The 23,821-nt window shown below is 43.2% G+C and overlaps 1 protein-coding gene across 4 annotated transcripts in view; it reads left to right on the forward strand.

Annotated features, from left to right (window-relative positions):
• tle2b (TLE family member 2, transcriptional corepressor b) overlaps nucleotides 1-21,585 on the forward strand; it is an 88,262-nt gene extending 66,677 nt beyond the window's left edge. For 3 of the 4 annotated variants that reach the window (XM_013268194.3, XM_025902996.1, XM_013268191.3), the window contains exons 8-20: nucleotides 1,295-1,311; nucleotides 3,478-3,618; nucleotides 5,463-5,516; nucleotides 9,333-9,500; nucleotides 9,858-10,026; nucleotides 10,640-10,809; nucleotides 11,286-11,362; nucleotides 12,340-12,589; nucleotides 12,882-13,129; nucleotides 13,582-13,729; nucleotides 14,422-14,572; nucleotides 14,722-14,798; nucleotides 17,333-21,585. In XM_013268194.3, the coding sequence (XP_013123648.1) occupies nucleotides 1,295-1,311; nucleotides 3,478-3,618; nucleotides 5,463-5,516; nucleotides 9,333-9,500; nucleotides 9,858-10,026; nucleotides 10,640-10,809; nucleotides 11,286-11,362; nucleotides 12,340-12,589; nucleotides 12,882-13,129; nucleotides 13,582-13,729; nucleotides 14,422-14,572; nucleotides 14,722-14,798; nucleotides 17,333-17,440 (1,778 nt within the window). In that variant the 3' untranslated portion in view covers nucleotides 17,441-21,585. Of the gene's footprint in view, nucleotides 1-4; nucleotides 1,115-1,294; nucleotides 1,312-3,477; nucleotides 3,619-5,462; nucleotides 5,517-9,332; nucleotides 9,501-9,857; nucleotides 10,027-10,639; nucleotides 10,810-11,285; nucleotides 11,363-12,339; nucleotides 12,590-12,881; nucleotides 13,130-13,581; nucleotides 13,730-14,421; nucleotides 14,573-14,721; nucleotides 14,799-17,332 lie in introns of those variants that run through there. The other variant, XM_025902997.1, reaches the window with a different exon arrangement.
• Nucleotides 21,586-23,821: the final 2,236 nt, after the last annotated feature.

The raw sequence follows: 23,821 nt of genomic DNA on the forward strand, positions 1-23,821 counted from the left end.
TAAAATCAGGATTATGCGTTTTGGTAGAGTATTTGTCATGAGGATATTCTGAGTGAGCAGCTAGAATAAAAGACCTTTGTCTCCTCTGTGACTTTGAGCAGCGTTAGTCTTTTCTACTATTGAAACCGATTGCCTTTACTTGCACTCACACTCATCAGAACATTTTGTTTCTTAATGTGGAGATTTTTACCTGTAAAAACCCCTCCAGCCCTGAAGTGTACCACAGTTGTTCCACAGTGAGATTCAGTGTACTTGTTTTTGTTTCAGGTTTACACAAAGTGCTTGATCGATGATGAAATCAATAACAGTATTGAACATTTTGAGGAGATTGGTTAGCAAGTTCAGTATATGTGAGGCTGAGGGAAAGGCTCTGCGAAACGGCGCGTGCACCTATCGAATATCAAACGTGCAGAGATGATTTTTTGCTTCCCACAATGTCTGTTTTCCAACATTTGCATTTCTGATTTTTGTCTTTAATTGGCTTCATTTGTCATCCCAGAATCGGTGGATAGTAACTCGTGACAGCTGCAGAATAAGAAAAAGATCATTTTTTATCATTTTTAACCACATAAAATGTAGTCAAAAATGCAAAGCAGCACTATACATCATCTCTGACAGGCAGCTGCTTTGTAATTTGTCCAGGAACTCACCTTTTGGACTCAGTTTGAACTTTCCTGTTTCGATTGCTGTCTTGCTATGACCAGATGTATTCATGGCCTTTCTGTAAATGCAGGAGAAATGCTCTCTTCCTATGAACTTCCTTTCACCCCGATAGAATATCTTATCTTTCTGCAGTTTTTCCGGCAGCGAGCCAAGAGAGACTTTCTCATGAATAAACCGAGAGCTAGAAAGAAAAATGGAAGGAATCGGTGAGAACAGAAACGGGGGAAAGATAAAGAGATCACTGTGTTCGTATTGTCGCGTTAAGCATCTGTGTAAGAGCTTATGCATGTCTGCAGCTGTGTGTGTTTCTGTTCTTACATATGAGACGAAGAATGAGGGAAAAGATGGTGAGCGTTGATGGCAGCAGGGGAAGACAGCGAGCTTTGTCTGCTTGGAGGAGAGAGAGAGGGAAAGATAGAGAGGATAGAGGAGGCTGGAGTCGGGCACAATAGTGGGTTTGTATCTTTATTAGACAGAAGTCGTCGTAGTTCAGCCTAACCTTGGCTGACTGGGGACTGTTGTTGTTGTTATCGGCACTGACGTCAAACTTTCTCTCTTCTCCCCATTTTCCCTTCTTCATCGCTCTCTTCTTTTCTCTTTTCTTTCCTTCCCTTTCTCTGCCCCAACCCAGAGGGAGCGCCCAGCAGGGTGAGTAGTGTTGCATGTGTGTACCTTGATGTAAGTGTTTTGTACGCCCACGTTTCACCGTGTGCGCGCGCCCGTGTGTGACAGTGATAAACTGAGGGAAATGGAGACGCGCCGCAAAGTGGCCTCTAAAAAAGGCAGTGTTTTGCTGGAGCTCAGCCAGGAGTAGCACTGCTCAACACCGGCACAATAGCAGCTCATCACCATCAACCTTGAGCTTCTCAAGGTTTTCCACATTATACTAATGTCTGAGCTCGCCGCATTTGACTGTTATCTGGAGGAGCCTACGAACTGAGTTAATGGACTGTTTCTTTATCAGCACCACAAATATTCTGGTAATATACAACATTTACAGAACACGAGGAAGGATTATATCTGAGTTAATGTTAAATGCTGCCCAAAATACCCCAAAATAAGAAATGCAAGTAAAACCGCTAAATACTGGCCGTGAATCACCAAATATTCCTGCACAGCAGATCCAACAGCGATTAGATGCTTCAGAGTCGTAATTATCCTCAGTTAATATTAAACGTAATGTGCAAAAGTGCCGTCGCCACGATGAAGTGAAATCGCTGCACCAGAAAATCAATATGGTGTTCACCATGAATGGGTGAACAGTTCGAAGGCTTGTGGAGTTTCTAGCCTGCAGGAAGTAATATAATGTTTGGACACAAGAGCAAAAATGATCAGTTTACCAGCCCAGTTCCAAAAAAACTTGGGATGTTTAGCAGAATGGAAATAAAAACAGAATGTGTTGATATCCAAATCTGACAAAGCCTCGTTTTAGAACATAGAAAACATGAATGGATGCATGGTGGATGCAACATGTTTCAAAAACTTTGAGATGGCGGCTGGAAATGGAGTGAAAAAAAACCCCAGCTGCAAGAAGATTATTCGACATGAAACAAAAAATATAACAAGTTTGGATTAGTTAGTTTGTTCGGGTTTGTGGTTGTTTGACAGTTTTTACATGCACAGTAACTTATTGGGCACAATAAGGATAAACCAAAGTGACACAGATGACATTACAGTAGCTGTCTTTTCTTTAAGGTGACATTTCACTACAGCACTGACCTATTTGACTTTTTACATCAGAAGCAGCGAGAATCATTTGTGTGAAAACTGAAAAAGAAACTAAAGAGAAGAAACTTGAAACTGGGTGGAGGGGACAATGTGCTGGCAGCGGTGGGGTGTTGTTAAAAATACCAACAAGTCTTTGTTCTAGCTTTATTGTGAAATAAAAATGATTTAGGGCCGCTGCTGACTTTACTTTCCCTCGCTCTTTCTGCAGTGAAAACCTTAGCATAATTTAACTGCGAGCACAATGCCGATTGTTAAGCACCAAGAAAATATTTCTCTCATGAGCGGAGGTTTCTGCTGAACTTAGCCAAGCATTACAGCATTTGGGGAAGAAAGGGAGGAGGAGGAGGATGCATATCAATTGACATTTATCAGAGAGCCCCACACTGGCAAAAACAAGTTTGAATTTGAAATGGAGGGGAAAAAAGGGACAGCGAGAGGAAGTGAAGAGAAGAGGAGAAAAAAAGGCGGAGGAGGAAAAGAATGACACGAAGGAAGTTTGCGGAGCTGCACTGAGGTCCATTGTGTAGTCTCTTCTCTCATCTGTTGTGCTCCTTCCTGCCGTTCCCGTGGGCTCCTTCCTGTGTGACTCAGTGGTGTGTTAAACCTTCGCTGTTCTTGTCCTCCCCACGGGGGCACGGAGAATGACAAGTGGCCCTCGCCGAACCTCCGGCCCTTGCCCCAGTGCTAAAACAACACAACGCTTTGATCGGATTTTCAGAGTGCTGAGCACCAGGAAAGGCTTGTAAATATACCTGCACAGCTTTATTGGCCAATAATGAGACTCATATTTTACATGAAGACTGCTGTGTTGAGGGAGAGCAGTAATTAGCTTTATAGGCTGGCCTGTGCGCTGCTATGTCTGTCTTAACCTGTGCTTGTGTTTTTCTGTGTGTGTGTATGTTTTGTGTGCTTTTAATGTCTGTTTTTCCATCCACTGTGTCTCCACGTGTTTACTTTGCTGTGTTTGATCATTTGCGAGTGTGACGTGAATCTGCGTGTCATGCCCTGGGCGATCATTACCTGTGCTTTTGCTGTGAGGTAGTGTTCATACCTTTGATTGTGTCCCTGTCTTTTCTTTTTCCCCAGAGTAAGTCGGTGTCGTCCACAGACAGCCAGCCAAATGAAGAGCGCCAAGGCCCATCAGGAGGTTACGCCTCCTCGCAGGGAGGAGCTGAGGCCAAGAGAAGGCGCTGTGACGACAAAGAGTCTCTCCCGCCACATTCATACGTATGTGTTTGTTACCTTCACCAATGTGACTGAGGGTTGGTTCAGTAGTGAAGGCCGGAGGGGGCTGCATAGGTGGTGAATCTCAGATACAGAACTGGATCCAGGAGTGTTTTTGGAAGGATTCTTTTCCATTCTTTCATAATTTCTTCACAAAAAGCATATCGACATAAAATTTTAAAAAAAATTGATATATACTCTTGATTTTCTTAAAAAATTGCAAAGCGACCCAGATTCAGATGTCCTACACCAGGGGTGTCCAACTCCAGGCCTCAAGAGCCAGTGTCCAGCAACACAGCTGATTTAAATGGTTAAATTACCTCCTCAACATGTCTTGAAGTTCTCCAGATGCCTTGTAATGAATGAATTATTTGATTCAGGCGTGTTGACCCAGGGTGATATCTAAAACCTGCAGGACACTGGTCCTTGAGGCCTGGAGTTGGACACCCCTGTCCTACATAATCTCCCTCCCAATCCAAGCATGTTGCAGTGGGAATTTTCAGCCTTGGTGACAGGAAGCGTGTTATGTGACTTTGTGCTTATAATCTGAGCCTGAAACGATGCCACTGAGAAAAATAAAATGCAGCAGCGGCGGTAACAACCAACGGGAGGAATCATAAAAGTTACATGTAAATTAACAACTTTTGTTCTTTATATCAACCAAAGATGTCTGGAAGTGTGTGTCTGTGTGGTTGTGTGTGTCTGTATGACATTGCCTATGACATTACGGGCCACCCGGGGGTCGGGGGCCCGTGGCCAATTAGAGTCGTGTTTGGTTTGGATGGGTCCAGTGGGGAAGAGCAAGCAGCCAGAGGCGATGTAATGCCAGAAGAGAGATGGCCAAGGCAGATAGCTGTAATGAATTAGATGGCTGTGTGTTTGCAGTCTGGAGGATTGATTGACACCGGGAGTCTGTCTGTGCAAGACGGCCTCCAGCTAAGTCAGTTTGGCATCAGCAGCAACAGTCCAAATCTTCCCATTAGTTCAGAAAGAGAACAAGCACAGAGAGCTTCCACTTTCTGAATGTTTTTCCTCTCTTTCCGTCTGTCGAGCCGAATTACGCCTCCCATTTCTCTCTGTTTGCCTTTTCCTATTCTATATCTTTCTCTGTCTCTTTACCGCTGTTTCTCAGTTCCTCTTGCTTTTTCACTCACGCTCCACGCTCTACTTCTTGTTTCCTTTTCATTTTTATTCCATCTGTATTATTTTCTGCCCCCCCCCCTTGAACTTTTTTCTCGTCCCTCCTCACCATCATTTCCACTCTCTCTCTCTCTCTCGCTTCATCTCTTGCTGTTTTGTGTGTGTGTATTTTTGTTCCAGGAAGGAGGTTGTAGACATTGTCCTGTTTTGGCTCTGCATAATAAGGCACTGATGTCACTCCACACTGATGTCAATAGGAATATCAGGCCATGATCACATCAAAGCGCTGTTGCCATGGTGACTAAGTGCCATCGTTCTCACCCCAGAAAAAAAAGGAGAGAGAGATGGAGAGATGGCTAGACGAAGAGGGGAAAAATGTGCTGTGTGTGTGCGCGCGTATGACCGAGATCAAAAAATCTTTGTACAGGGGGATGTTTGGTGAGAATATATGATATACAATATCTCTGTGTTAAATGTTGCATGGACGGTGGACAGAGACCGAAAGGAAGCAAAGAGCAGCCAGTGATATTGATATATCGATCTGTGTGCGCACTTGTGTGTCTTTATTATTTAACTTCTCCGTGTACACATGCAGCATATTGTATCTCTGTGCTGGTGACTGAGGAGGGGAAAAAAAAGCTGTTTTATCTTAATGGATCTTGAAAAATCATGTTTTCCCCTTTCTTCTATCTATCTTTGCTCCTCAGGACAGCGATGGAGACAAGAGCGAAGACAATCTTGTAGTGGATGTCTCCAATGAGGTGAGACGCCAGTCTTTCTAAATGACTTTGACAGCACCTTGATGTGGCTGTTATCAGCAGGTTTTCACAAACGCATATATGTAAAAGAGGTTGCTACGGAAGCGTAGAGCTGCCACCCAGGCAAAAGAAAAATAGAAGTGTATCACGTTATAACGTGAAAAGTTTATTGTTCTAACAAGATACTTTTGACGTTTGAACAATATAATATCACGTTATTACAATATACATAATTATCACGTTCGTACAATATAAATATTATATTGTAATAACGTGATATTATGTTGTTCAAACGTGAAAAGTATCTTGTTAGAACAATAAACTTTTCACGTTATAACGTGATACACTTCTATTTTTCTTTTGCCTGGGTGGCAGCTCTACGCTTCCGTAGGTTGCTTGTAGTGATGAATCCACAGAGAATTGTCACTTGACTCTGCTTTTCCACCTCCACTCTGTGGAGCTTTTTAGAAAATTGTCTGCTAATTTTATTTCCCTTCATGTTCACCTTCATAGGCTGTATATAAAATGGATATAGATTCTGGGTTTCAATGGAGAAGCCAGATAGAGCTGCGTTATTTTTAAAGGCCACCAGGGGGCAATAGCTGTGGTCGCAGAAAGATTTATTGTCTGTGGGGAAAACGGCTCTCTGCCGGGACTTTTGTAAACACATTGCTTCTCAGTTTATGGCCTCTGTCACTCATTTTGGTTCACACTGAATAAAACATAAGATCCACTCATTACCAAACGGCAAACAGCAAAAGTTAGCGGCTGGCTTCTGAATTTAGCGGCTAGAGTCCGAAATCTCTTTCACAAGTTAGCAGAGGCCAAAAATTGAACTAAAAGGAGGAAAAATGTTTTGTATCACAAGAGGTAACACTCTTTCAGTCAAAAGAGCCAGCTTCACAGTAATGAAGAAAATATCTTTAATTGGCAATATTAATGAATGCATGGTAGTGGATGACAGTTCATTTAAACTGGTAGAGCACACACAGCCACCGAGATCCAAACTCAGACAGACCACTGGTTTCTTATTAATAGAAGTTCAGTCTAATTTGTGAGTGACCTATCAGGAAAATACAGACTGAGCTCTGTGCAACAAATACTTAACATTTGTTAATAGTCTAATCTAATTAAACATCTCAGAGAAATCAAGTTCAATTTTTTTTATAGTTTTTTATATTTTCTTCAAAATATTTTGCTGTTTAAGGGTCATTGTTTACTCCATGACATCCTTGTGCTCTGTTAAGTTAAAAGCTTCTTTATCCAACACAAGCTCTGTGACACAGAGGTGCAGCCCACACGTGAATAAAGCATGAGTCCAACATTGGAAGGACCAGTGTTGGTCAGGGCACAGTATGGAGCCTACTGCCACCTCTGCATAACCCTGCATGCATATATATATATATATATGTTAACAGCATAATTGGCCAAGGAATAAGAAAGATTTCATATCATAATTTGATATTAATTTGACTTATTTCATTATTTTAGTTTAATTTGTTTATTATTATTTGATTCAAATGTTGCAAACCAGTTATTAGTTATTATTTTTCAGACTAATAGAGTAATCATTTTATTTAAAAGTAGTTTTTGTGTTGTAAAATGTGTTCACCAAGATATTCATTTAGACGTTTTTCCTTTGAAACATCAGAATTTTTTTTGCATTTTCATAAGAAAAATTCAAAATTTGGCAAAGTCTAAACATTTTTGCGTTTCGGTGATGCTTGTTTGCTTGCTTTAAAAAAATATTGTCCATCTGGAGTAACCTTGGTGTGTGTGTGTGTGTGTGTGTGTGTGTGTGTGTGTGTGTGTGTGTGTGTGTGTGTGTGTGTGTGGTGCATCTGTGAAATGTAAAACGAGTCAGCAGGTATGTAGCTAGTTCAGCTTTCCGCTGCAGTTTCCTTGTAAATAGGAAGAGCTCCTATGTAAGCTCATTATCAGCTGCCACTGTTTATGCTTTCTTCTCGTGAACCAAGTCCGTACACACACACACACACACACACACACACACACACACACACACACACATTCACAAATACGCGGTCTTCACCTATTTCTTCTCATTTACCTCCTCTGTGTACATTTGCATCCTGTAGCTTCTGTTCTTCCGTCTCTCCACTTTTCTCTCACTCATTCTTTTCCACTCTTCTCAGCCCGCTCCACCTCCTCCTTTCCACCTCCTTCCTCTCATTAGATAACTGCAGTCGGCTTCATTTAATATATGCAAAGCCGTTTATGCCCCTGGAATATTTTAGTTCTTTAAATACTTCACGCAGTGTACCAAAATATGTTTCATCTAAAGCCTTCTGTATTTTGATATTGCACACAAAAGCAGAACCGGCCTCTTGTGTGATTTGGAAACTGGTACAAAAGCATAGAGGAGAAAAAAAATGTGACAAAAGTGGGTAATGGAAGAAAAATGGGAGGGAAGTGTGTGTCTGTGCCTCTGTGTGTTATAGAGACGACCTACATGCATAGGTTTAAACATACATGCAAGCTTGTGTGTATGTGTTTGCCTGCAATTAGCAGATGAATATGTGTGTGTGTGTGTCTGTGGCTTGGAGTAGAGGATGTTATTTGTGCTTGCGTGCCTGTGTGTGTGTGTGTGTGTGTGTGTGTGTGTGTGTGTGTGTGTGTGTGTGTGTGTGTGTGTATAAGCACTAAAACGTCTGTGCTGATCACTGTGACCCAGAGAGAAGTGCTGACACCAGCACTTTGCTCTGGGGGAGGCAATGCTGGCTCAACAGTGGCTCCAGCCAGTGATGAAAGCATCCGTAACAGCAACATTATCTCCAGGTCCACACACTACTGCATCAGCAACACCGACAACCTCTGCTGCTTCATGTGGTGTTTCCTGAGCTCTCTCTCCCTTTACAATCCAAATAAACTCCGTGAGAACAGAGTTGCTGTTGGCTTCATTAGGCTACTTAAAAATGAGAAGAAACTACTGTAACATAAGCAGATGAGGATCTGCTATCTTGGGAAAACACACATTTGTCTTTTACTAATGGTAACTGTAGTAATTAAACAAAACTTGAAATAAAAGTCAAGACGAAGCTTGAAGCTGTCACTAAGAGCGACAGCGTTAATGAAGCCCCAGGTACCCCAGCAAAAATATTTTACTGGCACTATTGTTGGCCTGCTGTCAATAAGCATCCTGTCATCTGTGCTACTTATCATCTTTTAGCATTATTAATTGTTAAGTACTTAATTTTAGTAGGTGATCCTGGAATTGGTTATAGATTGCTCTGTTTTTCCAGTCTGTTTGGCCCCGGTACCGTTCTGGAGTGACAGACGTTTGGGAGATTGTTGTTTGTTTGTTCGATTTTTCCTTTTCTTTTTTCCTGGTGGCCTCTTGGCTGACCGACTGATCTCTAGGGCTGTGTGACTGAGGCCTCAGCTCGCCTCTTTGGTTAACAATGTGCATCTCTGATTCACTGAGATGTTTCACTGTCAAAAAGAAAGGCTTAAAATTAAACGTATTTTCTAAAGATAAATCGCCCAGCTGACTCCTCAGAGTATCTTTTAATGCAAATATGACACTCAACTGTCATTCAGAGCACTTTTTCACACCTGCATGTTGGCTTCATTCCACAGTCGCAGAGACGTATACATATATTGGTAAAACTGTTATAAAAGAACTGCAGAAATGAGGACGAAGGTCACATCTTGAAAGACAATATGCCACAGTGGAAGAATTCAGCACTTTGAAGATCAGGATAGAAAGAGAACAATGAAAGCATTGTGTGATCAGAAATAAGATCTCTTTTATACTCATGTAGAACATTAAATATTTTCTCACCTCTCTTTGTTGCTCAGGAGCCTAACTCTCCCGCAGGCAGCCCTCCTCACTCACCCCATGGGAACGGGTTAGACCGGGCCCCCACTCTGAGGAAAGAGCTTCCAGGGTCCTCGAGCACAGGAGAGGCGCCGTCCACGCCAAATCCCCGCAGCCCAACCACAGGGAAGGCCAAGGACCCTGGACAGGTGAGATAAACAGAGTTGCTGTACTCCACTGACTGTAAAAATCCCTACTTTGCTTACAAAGCACTGCAATTTTTAACATTTTCAGTAGGAAATCTCTTCACTTTTTACCCTTAGGGCATTCATTGCTGGTGTATATTACGCTATCATATTGTTTTGCTCTGGGGTTACAGAAAAACTCATACATGACTAATTTATGCACACTAAATGGCTCTGATACAATCTGTGCTCCAAGACAAAAAGTTTTGGATGTTTTTCACACCGAGAACGTTTAAGCAGTTTCATTCTGGAGGTTACTGCAACAGATCGGCCATGTTCCTTTTTTCCCACTTTCTTTTTTATTGTTTGACATCTCTGCAGATGGATAAGTCCCAGTCCCCGTTGTCTAAGTCTGGCACCCCATCCCCATCCCACCGTGAGGCCCTTACTCCAGGAGCACCAGGGGCCCCAGGGGCCCCAGGGGCTCCTGGTCCCAGCACCTCCTGCCTTCGCCTAGTCAGCAAAGCAGCAACCAGTGCAGATCCCCTTGGTGAGACTCTCCTGACTGACTGACAAGCCTGCTGTAATTTAAGTCTAAAATAACTGGTTATGATAATTTCACTGTAGATAAAGGCCCGCTCTGATACAAAGCTATGGTGACACTGTTTTTTAATATTTGGAAATTGTACAGCTGATCACAGTACCACTGCCCTTGACTTTCAAACTTAGCTGCTTTACTGCAGGTCTTTTTCATACAACTAATTGGATCAAATCAATCTTTTAATTCAGGCTTTGTACCCAGCTGACCTCTGCCCTTCATACATTTTAACCTCTTATCCCACTTTTTTTCATTTCCACATTTGTTTATACTTATATACTGAATAATCTTGCCTACTCTACAGTTTTGTTGCAAATTCGCTTAATATGATCAAAGCAAAGTTGAGCAAAATGTGCTATAGTCAATAATGTGGATACATTCTGAGCGCGTTCTGAGCGCTCCTTGCTCTGCTCTCAAACTCGGCGTATAAACAAAGTTTAGTGAAAAGAAACATTTTTCATTCTTCTCAGTCCCTCTGTGACTGTGTCTGTGCTTGTATACTGTGCATTGTTCTTCCCTTGATCCCATCCTTCAATTCCTCCTTCCTCTTTCCCTCCCTCCCCAGCTCTCCGCAGTCCCATGTCTGTGCCCCCCGGTTCATACCCGGCTCATTTTGGCGTGGTGTCCCACGCAGGACTGAATGGGGAGCTGGCCAGCCCAGGAGGCTTCGGAGGGGCTCTGACTCTCTCCCCGCAAATCAGCGCCGCGGCCAGCGCCTACTCCAGAAGCCCCATGGTGTGTAAAGGCCAAATTTATCTTCTCTGTCAAGCTCTGATTTATTGTTCAGATGCAAACTTTCGACTTTTGTAGCACTGTTCAAAAACTTGATGAATCACTTCTGCGCTATCAACTGCATTCATTATATACTCGAAGCTGTCACATTTACATTCTCGCTCATATAGCGCTACAGTCGTAGAAAAGAGAAACTTTACTACAAAGAGCCTTACCTTGATGGATTGCATCTATCTTGCATATCAGGAAACGTGCGTGAACAAGGAGCTGAAAGAGTCCAGTTAAAGTCTAATGTAGAAGAATAAATTCGTCTCTTCTAATCGCTTTAAATTGCAACTATTTTTATTTATTTGGGAAACAGATTCTACTGGATAACTTTTTACACCTTTTGATGATAATCTGTCTGGAAATGATTCTGATTCTTTTAGGTAGCCTTTGCCAGGCTGTCACTTGTTTGTTCACGCTTTACTTTCCACCAGGTGGCGTATGACTCTCGGTCTCACCTAAGGGCCCCGGGGCTGCCCTCCTCTCTCCCTGGTTCCTCTGGTGGCAAGCCGTAAGTCAGAGCTTCTATCGCGCATTAAAACAAGCACAGATTAGACGACGCTCCAGCGTGAAGAGAGATAAAATATAGTGATTCAATGTGCTGCAAATTTTATCTGAAGCTGAGTGTTTTCAGTGTTTTTCTGTTTTGCAATTAAAACCATCTGCAGCTTTGAGGCACATGTAATAGCATTAGTATTGTTTTTATTTTGCATGGATGTGCTGTGTAATTGAATGACGCAGTTACATTTTTAATCGTATTTTTAGCTGATGGTGCTTATAGAACAGCAGAAAAGGACAACAACACAACAGGCACATACTTCAAATATTAGCTCAGTGATAACCCACAAATATTTGGCTTGGATGGGAATCAGGATGAACTGTAGCTGCTCCTCTTTGTGTTTTTAAAAGAAAATAGAGGACATTTCAAAGATGTCCATGAACCTTTTTTTTCCTGTCTGAAATACTGGTGTGATTTTTAAATGTCCCGGCACCCACTCAGACAAATTTGCAGACTGAGGAATTGTGTTGTTTTTGTCATTCATTGCAGAGTGGCAATTCATTCTTGCGGCGCTAATTTGAAATCATAAAACAGCCTCGGCTTCCAACCGCTGCAGTATCGATCAGCCATTAGCAAAGCCACACTGACTCTGCCCTGTAATATAATCTGCCATTATGCATTCCTGCCCGTAGCTACGGTGAGCCCAGTAATTGCCACAGTTCGGGGAAATACTACTGGAGTTTCAAGGCCATTATGGTGTTGTCAGACGTCACACTGCCCACTGACATATTTGTGGTCGTTAATGAGTTGTGTGTATTTACCCCTAGCACTCTGCTTTTACTTGCTCACTAACTGATTGATTGATTTTCATCTTCTCTCTCTCGTCTTCATAGTGCCAAGGAGTCCAATTTTAGTTTGTTTTTTTAGCTGTAGCTCTTTCTGCCTGATTGTATCGATTTATTTTCCCTCCTCTCTCTATCCCTTCTCAGCGCCTATTCGTTCCACGTGAGCGCGGACGGTCAGATGCAGCCCGTGCCCTTTCCTCCCGACGCTCTGCTGGGTCCGGGAATCCCTCGTCACGCCCGTCAGATCCACACCCTGAGCCACGGAGAGGTGGTGTGCGCCGTCACCATCAGCACCTCGACTCGCCACGTCTACACCGGAGGGAAGGGCTGCGTCAAGGTGTGGGACATCAGCCAACCAGGAAGCAAGAACCCCATGGCCCAGCTGGACTGTTTGGTGAGACATGATGGAAAATGAGGCACACACGAGTGTTAAAAAATTCAGATGGTTGCACTCGTAACCACTCGCATGTGAATCCGTGAAAAGTAGTGCATGCATCCACAGAGCAGATTTGTTTTTTTGTCTTTCCTCCTCCACTTTGGTAACAGACATCAAAACGTCCACATTAATTTCCTGACTGTCCCTAGTGTTGCCATCTGTCCTGTAAAGTCTCACGCACTTTTTTTTCCCTCCTTGATCAAGTTACAACAGCCATAATCTGACTGGTTTCTTTATCTTGTTAAATCAGAACAGGGATAACTACATCCGCTCCTGTAAAATCCTCCCAGACGGACGAACCTTGATTGTTGGAGGAGAGGCCAGCACGTTGTCAATCTGGGATTTGGCCACGCCAACTCCCCGCATCAAGGCGGAGCTGACGTCGTCCGCTCCCGCCTGCTACGCTCTGGCCATCTCCCCTGACAACAAGGTCTGCTTTTCCTGCTGCAGCGACGGCAACATCGTCGTCTGGGACCTTCACAACCAGACGCTCGTCAGGTAAGAAGGACCTCTGCAGGTAGACTGTAGTGAGAAGAGAGCAGAAAGAGAAAGCTGAGGAAAAAGAAGGTAGAATATTTCAGGTGGAGGAAGGGAAGATAAAATATGTAAGAAGAGAAAGAGAGTGAGAAAGTGTTGCAGTCTGGCTTCTTTAACTAACACCAAGGTCAGGTGCAAACAAAAGGGATAATCTAGCCATAGGGGATGTGAAGAGGATAAAACAGCTCTGTTTTAGCAAAGCTGGGCTTAAATAAAAAGGAAATGAGATGCGGAACGCTGTCGGTTCTACGGGGAGCCAAGAATTAAAACATATTTAATCTGACACCTCTGCCAGTAAAGAAGCAGAGAAACAACAGGGAGGCAGAGTCCGCTTTGCTTGTGTATTCGAAGGGGTTCCAGTTTGGTTCTTAGACCCTCTTTTGTGCGTGTTTGCGTGGTTGTTGTCCCGGCAGGCAGTTCCAGGGCCACACGGATGGAGCGAGCTGCATCGATATCTCCAACGACGGCACCAAGCTGTGGACGGGAGGGCTGGACAACACAGTCCGCTGCTGGGACCTCCGAGAGGGACGCCAGCTTCAGCAGCATGATTTCACTTCACAGGTGCGCGCACACACACACACACACACACACACACACACACACACACACACACACACACACACACACAGTAATCATATTCTGCTCACACATTTAAACATGTTGATACAAGCACAGTACTTAAATGATAACAGATCCCTAATATTGCATCTGTAATAAGATTCACCTCAATAAGGGATCGTGCACAGTAAATACAAGCATACAACAATAATCTAGACACACACACACACATTTTGTCTCTTTCACTATTCACTGTGACAACAGGACTACAGTTGACCACTGGTGTCAAATGAGTTTCGATCCACAGTATAATGACTTTCTCTGTCTGCCATCTTTCCTGAGATCTGTTTATTTCACTCTATATTTAGCTCGTTTATATCACTTCACTCTTTCATTTTTCCTTTTCCCTGCTTTCCACCTCTGATCTTTTGTTGTCCCATCATCTTTATCTCTTCTCTTTAATATCCTTCGATCCCTAATTTTAAGTTCTTTTATCTGTCCTCCCTACTTCCTTCCATTGTTCTCTTTTAATCAACCTTATCTTCTTTCCCGCCCCTCATGTTGTTTTTCTTTTCACTTTTTTAAAAATAATTTCTGCATCCTTGCTGTTCTCCCTTCTAATCCTTCTGTGTCGCCCCTCATTTTGCTTTCTGCTTTACTTTATTCATCTTCTTTCTCCTCCACCCAATCTCCAGATCTTCTCTCTGGGCTACTGTCCGACAGGCGAGTGGCTGGCTGTGGGAATGGAGAGCAGTAACGTGGAAGTCCTCCATGTCTCCAAACCGGACAAATATCAGCTGCACCTCCACGAGAGCTGCGTTCTCTCCCTCAAGTTCGCCTACTGCGGTACAAACACGAGCGCTTTAATCCGTTCCCAAATCATCTGACACACATGTGGTCGTCTTCTCCACGCTCTTGCTTTGTAGTTTGTTTTTCCCCTTTAGTTACTCCTTTCTCATTGATTAACATGTGTTACTGTGGCTTTGTTGTTTCAGGGAAGTGGTTTGTGAGTACAGGAAAAGACAATCTGTTGAATGCATGGAGGACACCTTATGGAGCTAGTATTTTCCAGGTGAGAGATAAGCACCGGTGACTGGCTCTGATGACGTTTATCCTCTGTGTGTGTGTGTGTGTGTGTGTGTGTGTGTGTGTCATAGGGAGAGAGTCTCTGCAACACAGAGCCTTCAAGGCAAAAGAGAGAAAGATGACAGGGTTCAAAGGGAGAGAGCGTGATAAACCTCTATTTTTTTCACTTTCAGATTTGTTGATCCAAGGTGACTTGTGGAGATTTATCAGATGGTGCAGACTGACGCACACACACAAACACACACAGTGAATCAAAATACAACAAACACCATCTTTCCATTTTGCTCAGTTGCTTTGTTTGAGGAAATGTTGAAACATGAATATGCAGGGAATATTTTTAGCTGAGCGAGTACATCTGGGTGTGAATGAAACTCGAGAGACGAAGGCACATTTAAGCTTAGCATTTTGTTTGTGTGTGTGTGTGTGTGTAAAACAGTGTGGTTGTCATATTTCTGTAAGCTACAGTGGGCAGCAGGGTTGGTGGCTCCCGTCTTTCCCCGTGGACTGAAAGGAGAATACTGGCTATCTTGCTTTGTTATCCAAATGCCAAATGTTCCTCCTGCCAAACAGCTCCCTCCTGTCACTGTGTTAAACAGAGCTGCTCTCCCTCTCTCTCTCTCGCTCCTCTTCATCGCTGTCCTCTCCCGTTTGTCTCTTTGCCTCTTTTCAAAGCGCCGTTTCGCTCTTGTCTTATTTTTCCTCTGTTTGTTGTTGTCCTCCCTCCCTCTGCGCTTGCTCATTTTTATCTTTTCCTCCAAATCTGCTTGGACCCACTTTCTTCTTTGACCTTGTCCTTTTTATCACTGTCCTTTGCTTTCATCGCCTTCCTTTATTTTATTTCCAGTTTTCCCCTCTTTCTCCTCATGCTCGCTTTCATTCACGTCCTTTAGCTGGTGTGTGGCATCACTCTCTTTGTTTGCTTTCTCTCAAGGGAAACTGGAAAAGGACAAAGGCCATAAAGAGTACAATCCAATCAACATATGCAGACAGAAAGAAAACAGATGGAACAGTGAAACGGTCCGATGAGTCTTGAGTTCAGAAAGTTTAATAAGGGCGACTTTTGTACAGTGCAAAAGTTGTTCTCTTAAATCAGTGAATTTAGAGAAGCGACTGTGTTTGCGGTGCACAGGGAGAACACAGACATCCACTTGTTTCACTGTCCAGCCGGTATTCACACCATGAAGGTTTCCCCTCTTCCTTTTTTCAGCTTTTATTGAGCTGTTTTTCGCACCGAAATGCCAAACATTCTCTCATCCTGGCTCGTCTGTTTTCAGCGGTATTGGTTCAACAAAACAAGCTATGTTATCATTCTGAAATGCTGCTTTTTATAAATGTTCATTCTCCCTGCTATTCGTTTTAACTAAGACAGTTAAATGGCACATTAGCTGAAAATCCGTGCTGCCAGGTACATGCCACCATGTTCACGTCACATGGTAGCATGCAGCTTCACATTTTCAATCACAAAGATGTTTTTTTTTATATACAAGTTCTTAAATGACGATGCTTATTTTTAGCTCGTTCACTTCGCAAGCACATCCTCAGCTTCTTTTTAGCAGTAAACTAGTGTTTCTTAAATGTTACCGAACATTTTAGGCTAAAAGATGAATCATATAAACCCTGTGACTCTTTCACAAACAACAAAAGTCACAAACATCCAAAAAGTAAATCAGAATGTAGAGAATCAGAGTTTTAAGTTTCTCAGGGTTTTTCAATGTGTTCTTTACTTTTCTCATCTTCAAACTCATCCTTTAGCCTGTCACTGCACCCCCCGCCCCTTTAACGCCCCCTCCCCTCCTGCTGTCTTGTTATAGTTTGAGGATTCCTGTGTGAAATGGCCTCTCACCAGTGCCCTGATGATTGACAGCCCCACTGAGCTTGTAGCGAGGAAAGGAGGAAAGGGCAGAGAAGTTTAGAGAGGGAGAGGAGGAGTCGACACGAGAGCTGGGGCCTGAGTGAAAGGGGAGCCTAAGAGGATAGAGAGTGGTGGTGGAGGAGGAGGAGGTGGAGGAGGAGGAGGTGGTGGAGGAGGAGGGAGAGAGTCTGGGAGGAAAGGGAGGAAGATAAATGATGATGGAACAGTAGGGGGGAAAGGAGGTGAAGGGGGGGGTGGGGTTTAGAAGTAGCTTTAGATCATCTAAAGCCGGTGCCCAGGTCTGGCTTTGGGATACAGGGGGGGAAAAGAGAGCAAATAAAAGGGAAGGATTGTGCATTTTTCCAGTTGAGGCTACCAGGCTTATGCTGCTTAAAACCTGGAGTTAATGTGGCAGTGTCTCACACTGGAGCAGACGAATGAGTCAGCATCCTGGAGCTGTGGAGTTGTCTGTTTGGAAATAATTGCCGACTGTTTTGAAATGCAAATATGTCTTGTGTGATTGAGTATTAAATGATGAGTCACATCTTTTCTAACATCTCTTTGTGTTCCTTTCTCTCCATCTGTCTTCTTCCATCTATCATCACATCCCTCTTGCTTTCTCTCTCACCCCCCCGCCCCACCGGTCTGCGTCTCTCGAACACTTCCAGTCCAAGGAGTCTTCATCAGTGCTGAGCTGTGACGTCTCCCCAGACGACAAGTACATAGTAACTGGCTCTGGGGACAAGAAGGCCACGGTGTACGAGGTGGTGTACTGAGGGCCGGGACAAGATGGGAAGAGACAAGGTGGAGATTTTAGGGGCGGGACACTCTGCCAACCACTCCTGATCCTCATTACATCAGCAACAGCAGCACCTCCGTCTCAGTCGTCTTGAGTCCTCCTGACTCTTACCCCCAAAACATCCCCCCCCCCCCCCCCCCCCCCTCTCTTTTTTTTTTTGCTGTGATATAAGCTACCGTGGAAGCTCCCAAATGCCATCTCCCTCCTCCCCCTTCCACTTTTAGCCCAAGGATGAGGCATGATAGCAGAGAGAAAGAGAGAGAAAGGCAGAATGGGAAGCAGCAAGATAAGAAGGACAAAGGAAAAGGGCGGTGGAGCATAAAGATAAAGTTTGGAGGAGAAAGAGGGAAAGATGAGGAGAAGAGAAAGAGAGAGTGCGGAAGGAAGAAATGAAAGGGAGGAAGAGGACGATGAGGAGGAGGAGGGAGGCAGGGTAATTAGGGCTGTTTCCTGATTAAGAGCTCAGTGGAAGGGAGGCCCCCAGAGGAGGCACGGAGCGGCACTGTGGGAGCGCCAGCCAGGAGCACTGATACCACACAATCGATTCATTAGCCAGACAGTGGAAGCCTTAATGAGGCTGACGCCGCAGCTCGATCTCCCCAGCGAGAGGTGTCAGGAGCTGGGGAATGATGACGCTCGGAGACGGAAGGGGGCTGCTTCAGATATCCACATACACTGACGTGAAACATAGACCTGCTAATACACACACACGCGGCATCAGGCTAGAATACACACACACTCAGTTCCACCCCCTTGAGGTAATCGTATGAAGAGAGAAACACACACAACACATAGAGCACCCAATTAAACATTCGCCGCAGCGCTCCCCGTCTCACTGCTAATATCTATTTTATTTTGGTCTGACAAAGGCAGCGTCTAATGAGCAGCGGAGTCAATGGGATTCTCCCAGGGCCCAGAGACACAAACAGAGAACATCAGCCGAGCTGTTCATTCTAATTCCTCTGGATTGTTCTCCTGACACCGGGCGCTGCACTCACTCTCATTAAAGGCACTGTCAGCTAGATGAAGTAGCAGCACGCCAGCTTCACTGTAAGGCGGACGAGGGGGCAAATTAACACCACACGTTTACACTATCATCAGCAGCCAACTAAGCAGCGACTAATCCGATTCCTTTCAAATTTTATGCAACTAGTTGCTGTTTTCATTTACAGACGAGATTACATGTTTATCAGAGTCATTATCTCCATCTCTGCCTGCCTGCTTATGTGCTAGTGTTCAAGTGCTCGGGCTAATTCTTGTTTCATAAGCTATTGATTTCTATTAACTGAGATGCTAAACACCTTAAAGAATTTTTTACATTTTCACTTGCTCACTGAGATTACGATTAGAAGATTTATGCCACTCTCATGTCTGTAACGCAAGGGTAAAGTCGCCGCAAGCAGCCTTCCAATGTAGCTTGGCCAACAGACAGAAAACAGGTGTCCAACAGAGCATTTTACTCTTTTAAGAGCGTACAACTCATTTTTTATTGACATTTGACGCACCACAGTAGCTGGCTTAAACACCTTACCGCTGTAAACTGCATGCTGAAGTTTCAGTGCAGCCAGAATAAAAATAGTTTACAAAAATCTCTGAAAATAACTTGTGTCAATGTGTCACTAACAGTGTTATCAGTATCGACCATGAGTTCAGCTTCTTTTGGCCCGTTTATGCCAGACTGGTCGCTTTGCATGCAAACAGCTCCATACCATATACCGTGTAGGAGAGAGCAATGTGTCGTGATTTATAAGCTGAATCATCATCACTATGCAAACATATTTTAATGACAGCTAAATCACTGTGATTTTTACTTTCCACTAATTAGTTGGAAACACAACTTTCAGCCTTTCTTATATTTTAAAATTGGGGTTTTTGGAGACCTGGGATGTAAATGTGCCGGCATTTGTGTGTACAGGCTATAAATAAAACAGACGTGACAGTCAACACAAAAAGGTTCAGACATTTTTCAAAGTGCCTGTTTGTTAATTTAACACAAATCGCTAAACTTACGGGACAGAAACTAAATATCGATCCTATCAGGATAGTATTGATCCAGTACCAATACCAGCATTGGTATTGATATTATGGCAACATTTAGAAAATGAAATAAATGCATAAATCAGAGGGTTTTTTTCCAGAAATCCTGATGTTATCAAACTGTTGCAACATCTCCCTCTCTGTAGTGTGTGACTCTCCAAGCTTCTCTACCGATATATTCTTGAACCAGTGGTTAAAAACCAGCACAAGCGTAAAGTCGGCGAGCATAAATATGTCCTTACAAGTTGGCGACAGGTCCTTCTGGTGAATTTGGCTTCCATGCCATCAATAAAGTTTGGCCAGGTGCTTCCTCAGATTGGACACGTTACCGTGGCCACCTTCACATTTAGCATCACAAATGTCACAGAGGGCGTCGTCTGCATTGCATAACCACACCCGAGGTGGATATCAGGTGTGGTTATGCATATATCACATCAGATCGCTCAAACGCCGCTGAAGTCGAGGTTAATCATTTCTCCCCTTTTCTGTCTGTGGGCTAAGCTTACTTACGTATTAGTGGTCCTGACCAATAGCAGGTTAGTCTCCCTGTTATTCTTCTGTGGCTGCACTAAGTAGTATTCTATTCTCAAGTATTCTAGCACGTTATATGGCTTTTACTTGGCTTTTTATGGATAAACGCATGAGCATTGGAGATGCTGGTAAGGAGTTTTTAGGGGTTTTTCTTTACATTTCAGAACCTGTTCTCATTTGTGTGTACTAAGCTATCAGGCCTTGTAATTATTGTACAGACATGAGAGTACTATCAGTCTTTCTAATTCTTGTTATGACAGCAAATAAGAAAAATGTCAAGCTACTTCTTTAAATATAATCCTTACTTTTGATTCCTCCTTGTATCATATTCCAAACTGGCAGGCAAACTGTATATCGGAGCTCTCTGCTTCTGTAGAACATGCATCACCAATGTTTAGACTAAAAAGGCACATTTCAAGATTTTCTTTGATTACTCGTTAATTTCTGAATATTTTTTTTAATAGTGATTGCTTGTCTTATGTAATGATGTGTTTATGTATTGGGGTTGCCTATGATTATGGGGAGGAATGCACTCACACATGGAGACAGAATATCAAGAGGAACACAGGCGGGACTATTATTTTTTTGTCTTTTTTTTTAAAATCAGGGTAGCTTTTATCCTTGGTAATGGTGATGGGCAGAAGGTGTACAACATCAGCAACCCAGTGTAAAGAAAAAAAAGAGCTCCTCTGTCCACTCTTTGTTTTTATTATCCCCCTTTTTTTTCCAAAGTGGTAGTGCGTGTATTTTAGTCTGTTTTCAGTCCTTACTGTGTAGTAATAAGCCGTTTCTGTTGAGTCTGTGGACCGTGTGCAACAGGCATTGGCTGCGACATGAAAATATAGATTTAGCCATTGATTGATCGATCGAGGTTCCACTTTTTATTGCATGTTTGTTACATTAAAGCTCCACTGCTGGTAGAACAAAATCAGTCTGGTTTCGTTCGATAAATACAGCGAACGGTCTCACAGCCGCAGTTTTACACAAGAAAATCTTAGCGTGACAGTATGCAATCTAGCTCATCTGTATAAAATGTCAGCAGGACTCTTCCATGCTTCTTGCTGCAGCACTAATGCAGAATAGGAGATTTACGAGAGACTTCTGAGATGGCTCGTGTACCAGCCAGGAGTCAGAGATAATCTGTACAGTTTAATGCCTTTGCCTGCCTCTTTCCCTTTCTGCCTGACAGCCACAGGCAAATCTAAACGATATTCTCATACACAAGCTTGTAATCTACTCAAAACGATGCTGTATAATGGCTATGCATTTGGTGGTATAGCATAAATATTTGGGACATTGTATTTGATACTTTTCTTTAACAGTAGGTAACACGTCTCCCCTGCTTGTGCTTCTCTGTTCCAGCAGTGTTCAAAACTTATTTTCCCCCCATTTTACAAGTTCATGTAAAGTTTCTCTTTTAAAAAAGCCAAGGAACTTCCTCCTTTCTCTTTTTTTCTTTTTTTTTTAACTGGGTCTTCCCTCCTGAAGTGTTTTCCCACGTGCTGTAAAAGAAATACTATGTGTGAAAAATAAACCAAACTTGTGTTCATCCTTTCCAGTGTCGTCTGTGTCAATTATTTTACTATGGGGATGGCAGTGGGTGCTCCGCTTTTGGTATAAATTTCAACATCTCTAGAAATGAAAACTGAAAAAAACGAGGCCAATGCGAAAAGTTCCCTAACATGCATCTCCTCTCTCTATTGTCTCTGTAACAGCCTCAAGTAACAGTGGTGAGAGCATGCTTTGTTGAAGATGGATAGCACTACCTAGATACACAGGGGACCGACTGCACTGTGGAGAAGAAAGCCAAATCCTAATGTGAGCCAAATATTAACTTTCGTTTTAGCAGTTTTCAGGCTTTAGATTATCCCAGCTGTCGTAGGTTGAGAGGCGGTGTACACCCTGCGCAGATTATTAGTCCATCACAGGGCCAACACAGAGAGTCAGCCAACCATTCACACTGACATTCACACCTATAGGCAATTTTGAATCAGCCATTAACCAAACATGCATGTCTTTGGACTGTGGGAGGAAGCCGGGGGGAACCCACGCAGGCACAGGTAGAACAAACACAAAAGCCCCAGTCAGCCAGTAGATTCATACCCAGGACCTTCTTGCTGTGAGGTGCAAGTTTAACCACCAAAGAAACTGATTCCATTGTTTACAATAATCTCATTACTGTTTGCAGAACCTGTAACGCATGCGTACACATCACAGGTGAGCAGAGAGGAGTGCAGTTAAATGGTCTCGTCATGTAACTTTACACCATCTACTTATCTCCACTTTCTTATGATCGCTGTAAAACAACGGCTCGCAGTGTGTCTTACAGACAATCACTGTGGGCCAATCATGGCAACTATAGTAGGTATATCTATTCAACCAGTCTGATCAACCAATCACGTGGCACAAACTAAATGCATCTAGGCATGTAATCATGGGCAAGACCGCCTGCTGAAGTCCAAACCGACCATCAGAATGGAGGAAAAGGTGATTTAAGTGTCTGTGAATGAGCCAAGGTTGTTGGTGCCAGATGAGATGGGCTGAGTGTTTCAGAAACTGCTGATCTACTGGGATTTTTACAACCATCCATCTCTGGGGTTTACAGAGAATGGTCAGAAAAAGAAAAAGTATTTAGTGAGCAGGAGTTCTCTGGGTGAAAATTTGCCAGTAGATAATGGCAGGACTGCTTCAAGCCGATAGGAAGGTAACAATAACTAAAATAACTACTTGCTATAACAATGACATGTAGAAGAGCATCTATGAATCCTTAACATGTCTAACCTGGAAGCAAATGGGCTACAGCAGCAGAAGACCACACCAGGTGCCACTTCTTTCAGCTAAGAACAGGTAACTGCGGCTATGATTCACACAAGCTCACCAATATCGGACAACAGAAGGCTGGAAAAACAAAGTCTTGATTTCTGCTGGAACAGTAAGATGGTAAGGTCAGCACTTGGCATAAACAACACAAAAGTGTAACCTTGTACCAGCAGATCGGGTTGGGGATGCTGGTGGAATAGTGTGTGAGAGAGATTTTTTGGCACACTTTGAGCCCTTTAGCTCCAAGTCAGCATTGTCTAAACACCACAGCTTACCCGAGTATTGCTGCTGGTCATGTCCATCCCTTCATGACCACAGTGCTAGTACAATAGTACACCATGTAGCAAATCCTTTTACACTGGTTTCTGTGGAAGCCATTGCAGTCAAATGGCCTCGACAGCCACCAGAACTCAATCTAATAGAGCAGTTTTTGGATTTAGTGGAATGAGAGATTTGCACCGTGGATGTGCAGCTGAGAAATCTGCAACAGCTGTGTGATGCTGTCATGTCAATATAGACCAAAATCTCAGAGGAATGTTTCCAGGAATGTGTTGAATCTGTGCCACAAAGAAAAAAAAGAGTTCTGACTCTAAAGGCAGGTTGTAACCCTAATCATTGCTGCCGGTGGTGTGGGGTAATTTCTTTCTAGGAACTCAAGTGAGACAATAACCCTAAATTATTGGACTGAACTCTATCATATTGCACAAAAACAGTATCAGACACAGGGCCATCACATGCTTTATCAAACTGACACTCTGTCCCGCTTTCTCAGACACTTTCATTCAAAACGTATTCAGCACGTTTAAATTTTCATGTTCCCATCATTAAGCTACCAGTCGGCTGTCTGTATTAGCCACTGGTTACAAAGACTATTTTCTTCACACACATAAAACTGTCCATAAAACTGTCTGTCCTTGCTTAACATTTCAGTTTAGCACAACTGTTCATTGCCTAACAACATAACAGAGGA

This window comes from Oreochromis niloticus, linkage group LG23, assembly GCF_001858045.2.
Source record: "Oreochromis niloticus isolate F11D_XX linkage group LG23, O_niloticus_UMD_NMBU, whole genome shotgun sequence".
Lineage (NCBI taxonomy): Eukaryota > Metazoa > Chordata > Actinopteri > Cichliformes > Cichlidae > Oreochromis > Oreochromis niloticus.